This window comes from Penaeus chinensis, chromosome 17 (assembly GCF_019202785.1).
Source record: "Penaeus chinensis breed Huanghai No. 1 chromosome 17, ASM1920278v2, whole genome shotgun sequence".
Classification (NCBI taxonomy): domain Eukaryota; kingdom Metazoa; phylum Arthropoda; class Malacostraca; order Decapoda; family Penaeidae; genus Penaeus; species Penaeus chinensis.
This window is the reverse complement of record NC_061835.1, coordinates 18,263,561-18,268,560: the sequence shown is the minus strand read 5'-3', so window position 1 is coordinate 18,268,560 and position 5,000 is coordinate 18,263,561. Positions and strand designations below refer to the sequence as shown.

At 42.3% G+C, this 5,000-nt stretch overlaps 1 protein-coding gene across 1 annotated transcript in view; it reads right to left on the bottom strand.

The window, feature by feature from the left end:
- LOC125034086 (probable cytochrome P450 49a1) overlaps positions 1-5,000 on the bottom strand; it is a 12,007-nt gene that overhangs the window by 5,015 nt on the left and 1,992 nt on the right. Inside the window, exons 2-6 of the mRNA XM_047625728.1 lie at positions 4,879-5,000; positions 3,949-4,065; positions 2,518-2,608; positions 1,868-2,019; positions 106-271 (exon numbers count right to left, since the gene is read on the bottom strand). The exon at positions 4,879-5,000 is cut by the window's right edge and continues 116 nt beyond it. Coding sequence (XP_047481684.1) covers positions 106-271; positions 1,868-2,019; positions 2,518-2,608; positions 3,949-4,065; positions 4,879-5,000 — 648 coding nt within the window. The remainder of the gene's footprint in view (positions 1-105; positions 272-1,867; positions 2,020-2,517; positions 2,609-3,948; positions 4,066-4,878) is intronic.

The window sequence follows — 5,000 nt, the reverse complement described above, 5'->3', positions numbered from 1 at the left end:
AAAGCCAAACGAATATAAACAAAGGCCGAACGAACGAAAACAAAGGCCGAACGAACATAAACAAAGACCGAACGAACGGAAACAAAAGCCAGCCATCCAACGCACCGTATCAATCCCGGCGAAGAAGACATCGATAAGGAAGGCGTGGACGTCCTCGTAAGTCAAGACGGGGTCGAGGAGGAGGTTCTCCACGACGTTCAAGCCCTCCTCGGCGTCAGGACCTCGAGACCGGAGCGAGAGCTGGGATTCCCGGACGGCCGCGTGGACGAAGCTGAGGGAACGACGGAAGGAGGGTGAGTTTGTGGATTTATCTGTCTGTTTGTGTGATGTCTGTGTGACTATCAGTACTTATTTGTCTATTTTGTCTGTTTATGTCTGTTATTTGTCTAATTTTGTATGTTATCTGTCTGTTTATGTCTGTTATCTGTCTGTTTATGTCTGTTATCTGTCTGTTATCTGTCTGTTATCTGTCTGTTATCTGTCTGATTATGTCTGTTATCTGTCTGATTATGTCTGTTATCTGTCTGTTTATGTCTGTTATCTGTCTGTTTATGTCTGTTATCTGTCTGTTTATGTCTGTTATCTGTCTGTTTATGTCTGTTATCTGTCTGTTTATGTCTGTTATCTGTCTGTTTATGTCTGTTATCTGTCTGTTTATGTTTGTTATCTGTCTGTTTATGTCTGTTATCTGTCTGTTATCTGTCTGTTTATGTCTGTTATCTGTCTGTTTATGTCTGTTATCTGTCTGTTTATGTCTGTTATCTGTCTGTTTATGTCTGTTATCTGTCTGTTTATGTCTGTTATCTGTCTGTTTATGTCTGTTATCTGTCTGTTTATGTCTGCTATCTGTCTGTTTATGTCTGTTATCTGTCTGTTTATGTCTGTTTATGTCTGTTATCTGTCTGTTTATGTCTGTTATCTGTCTAATTTTGTCTGTTTATGTCTGTTATCTGTCTAATTTTGTCTGTTATCTGTCTAATTTTGTCTGTTATCTGTCTAATGTTGTCTGTTATCTGTCTAATTTTGTCTGTTATCTATCTAATTTTGTCTGTTTATGTCTGTTATCTGTCTAATTTTGTCTGTTATCTGTCAAAATTTGTCTGTTTATGTCTGTTATCTGTCTAATTTTGTCTGTTTATGTCTGTTATCTGTCTAATTTTGTCTGTTTATGTCTGTTATCTGTCTAATTTTGTCTGTTTATGTCTTTTATCTGTCTAATTTTGTCTGTTTATGTCTGTTATCTGTCTAATATTGTCTGTTTATGTCTGTTATCTGTCTAATTTTGTCTGTTTATGTCTTTTTGTTTATTTGTCTTGTTTTGTTTATTTCGTTATGTTTGTGTGTATATGTCTATTTTGTCTGTTTATCTATCTGTTGTATCCATCTATTTGTATCGGTCTATCTAAAACCAAGTCATATGCCAGTCTATATCTGTTTGTCTGGCAATTTATTTATTTATATATCTTAGCTGCCTATCTGTCCCTCTATGCATCTGTGTCACTAACTCATAAACACTCCCTTACACCTCCTTCAAGATACACTTCAAGCCTAAACCTTCCAACTGATACACGTGACATACCTCCTGCATAATGACACCTTCTAAATGACACACCTACATGACACCTCATACAACTCCTACTTGATACATCTCCCTAACACACATCCTGCCTGACACCTCCAAACTGACACACTTACATAACAGCTCTTGCATGACACCTTCAACCTGCCACATCTCCCACCTAACTCACCCCTTCTCTAACTCACCCCCTATTTAACTCTCCTCCTCCCTAACTCACCCCCACCTTAACTCACCCCCACCTTAACTCACTCCCACCTTTCTACCTCCCTCCCTCCCTGACCCACTCACCTAAACATCTCATCATGGGCTCTCCTGACCCTCCTGAGTGCCGGAGTGTCGATCCACCTCCACCAGCGAACGAGTGACCCCATTTCAAGGTCATGGATGCCGCTCACCAGGTCATCCGCGATGGCGATCATCTTTAGGGCTTCCGGGGTGCCCTCGAGGCAACCCAGGCGCTTGTTGAGCGTCACAAGACCTAGGGCTGTTGGGGGAGGGGTGGGGAGGAAGGGGAGGGGGGAGGGGAAGGGGAGGAAGAAGGAAGGGAGGGAGGATTGGAGGAAGGAGAAAGGGGGAAGGGAGGGGAGGGAGTAGGAGGAAGGGGAAAGAGGGATGGGATAGGATGATGGGAGAGAGGAAGGGGAAGAAAGAAGGAAGGGGGATGGGAGGGAAGGAGGAAGGAGGAAGATAAGATTAGATTTTATCTGAAACTTTAATTTCTAAGCTTTTTTTTCCCCTCTTCCTGTTTTGTTTTCTTTTCTTTTTTATCCCTTGTCGTCTTGTACGCTTTCCCTTTCTCTCATGTTTTTTTTACTTCACTGCCACTACCTCCCCTATTAGCTCAATAATCGCACAACTAATAACAGCCGAAGAGAAGAGATTCGGGAATAAATAATAAATAAATAAATAAAATGAAATTAAAGAATAAATGTAAAAGCTCTCAAACACTCACACTCCAACGCCCACTGGAACAGCTGGTGGAGAAAGTCCTCGGGAAGCTCCTCCTTGTCGTTCCTCAAGGTCGCCCACCTTCGGGAGGAAAGGGGTTGGGTTATCTAATCTTTTCTTGCGCTCGTTTTTTCTCTTGTTCTCTTTTCCCCTTTATTTATATTGCTCTCTCTCTCTCGCTCTCTCACTCTTGCTCTCTCGCTCTCTCGCTCTCTCGCTCTCGCTCCCGCTCTCTCTCGCTCTCTCTCTCGCTCTCTCTCTCGCTCTCTCTCTCGCTCTCTCTCTCTCGCTCTCTCTCTCGCTCTCTCTCTCTCGCTCTCTCTCTCTCGCTCTCTCTCTCTCGCTCTCTCTCTCGCTCTCTCTCTCGCTCTCTCTCTCTCGCTCTCTCTCTCGCTCTCTCTCTCGCTCTCTCTCTCTCGCTCTCTCTCTCGCTCTCTCTCTCTCGCTCTCTCTCTCTCGCTCTCTCTCTCTCGCTCTCTCTCTCGCTCTCTCTCTCGCTCTCTCTCTCTCGCTCTCTCTCTCTCGCTCTCTCTCTCGCTCTCTCTCTCGCTCTCTCTCTCGCTCTCTCTCTCTCGCTCTCTCTCTCGCTCTCTCTCTCTCGCTCTCTCTCTCTCGCTCTCTCTCTCTCGCTCTCTCTCTCTCGCTCTCTCTCTCTCGCTCTCTCTCTCGCTCTCTCTCTCGCTCTCTCTCTCTCGCTCTCTCTCTCGCTCTCTCTCTCGCTCTCTCTCTCTCGCTCTCTCTCTCGCTCTCTCTCTCTCGCTCTCTCTCTCGCTCTCTCTCTCTCGCTCTCTCTCTCGCTCTCTCTCTCTCGCTCTCTCTCTCGCTCTCTCTCTCTCGCTCTCTCTCTCGCTCTCTCTCTCTCGCTCTCTCTCTCGCTCTCTCTCTCGCTCTCTCTCTCTCGCTCTCTCTCTCTCTCTCTCTCTCTCGCTCTCTCTCTCGCTCTCTCTCTCGCTCTCTCTCTCGCTCTCTCTCTCGCTCTCTCTCTCTCTCTCTCTCTCTCTCTCTCTCTCTCTCTCTCTCTCTCTCTCTCTCTCTCTCTCTCTCTCTCTCTCTCTCTCTCTCTCTCTCTCTCTCTCTCTCTCTCTCTCTCTCTCTCTCTCTCTCTCTCTCTCTCTCTCTCCCTCTTTCTCTCGCTCTCTCCCTATCCACATATCTCTCTAGAGGGAACAAGGAAGAGGAAGAAAAGAGTGTGTGAGAAAAAATGGATAAGAAGACAATATATACACATACGAAGGAACTTTACATGAAAAGAAACATGAAATAAAGTCCATAAACCAAAAAAAAAAAAAAAAGAAGAAACTCAGTAAAACAACAAAATAACAAAAACAGAGAAAGGGAAAAAACAACAACAACAACAACGAAACCAGAGAAATAATGCAAAACCGAAGAAGGGAAAGCACAGGCAAACTACAACACCTCACCTCGCGATGAAATCCTGCGTCACTGAGTCCATCTGTTGGACGTAAGAGGAAACATTCTTCATCCTCGACGTGTACGGCTGGACTCGCTTCCTCACTCTCAACCACTCCTCGCCGTGCCTGGATTTTTTTTCTGATTAATGTTTTATTATGTCTCGTTTTCTTTTTTTTTTTTTTTTTTTTTTTTTGTTTTTTAGTATGGTTTCAGTGTTTTTTTCGTTTCAGTTTAAAAGGGAAGGGACGTATTTGTTTATTGGATTTTAATGGGGGAGGGAGGGAGGGAAAGAGAAAGAAAGAGAGGAGAGGAGAAGAGAAGAGAAGATAAAAAAAATGAGAGGAGAAAAGAAGATATCCGAAAAAGAGAAAAGAAGAGAGTTAAGATAGAAAAATGAGAAAAGAAGAAAGATAAGATAAAAAAAAATAAAGAGAAGAAAGATAAGATAAAAATAGAAAAGAAGAAAAATAAAATAGAAAGATAAGAAAGGACAAAGATGAGATAGGAAAAAGTGAAAAGTAGAAAGATAGAATAAGAAAAAAGAGAGAAGAAGAAAGATAAAATAAGAAAAAAAAGAGAAGAAAGATAAAAAATGAGAAAAAGATAAGATAAATAAAAATGAAAAGGGAAGATGAGATAGAAAACTGAGAAAAGAAGAAAAATAAGATAAAAAGAGAAAAGAAGTAAAATAAGATAAAAAGAGAAAAGAAGTAAAATAAGAAAAAAAGAGAAAAGAAGTAAAATAAGATAAAAAGAGAAAAGAAGTAAAATAAGATAAAAAGAGAAAAGAAGTAAAATAAGATAAAAAGAGAAAAGAAGTAAAATAAGATAAAAAAGAGAGAAAAGAAGAAAGATAAATAAAAAATATGAGAGAATGGGAACAGTAGAACAAAAAGAACCATCAAAACACCCGTGAAATCGCCACCACCAGAACCTACTCGGTAAAGACGCCGGTCTGGCCCTTCCTGAAGAAGCTGTGCCGCGACCGCACGTGACCGTAACTGACGAAGAAGTCGCGCTGGGGGAGGTCAAAGGTCGCCCTGTGAACTTGCTCGATGTC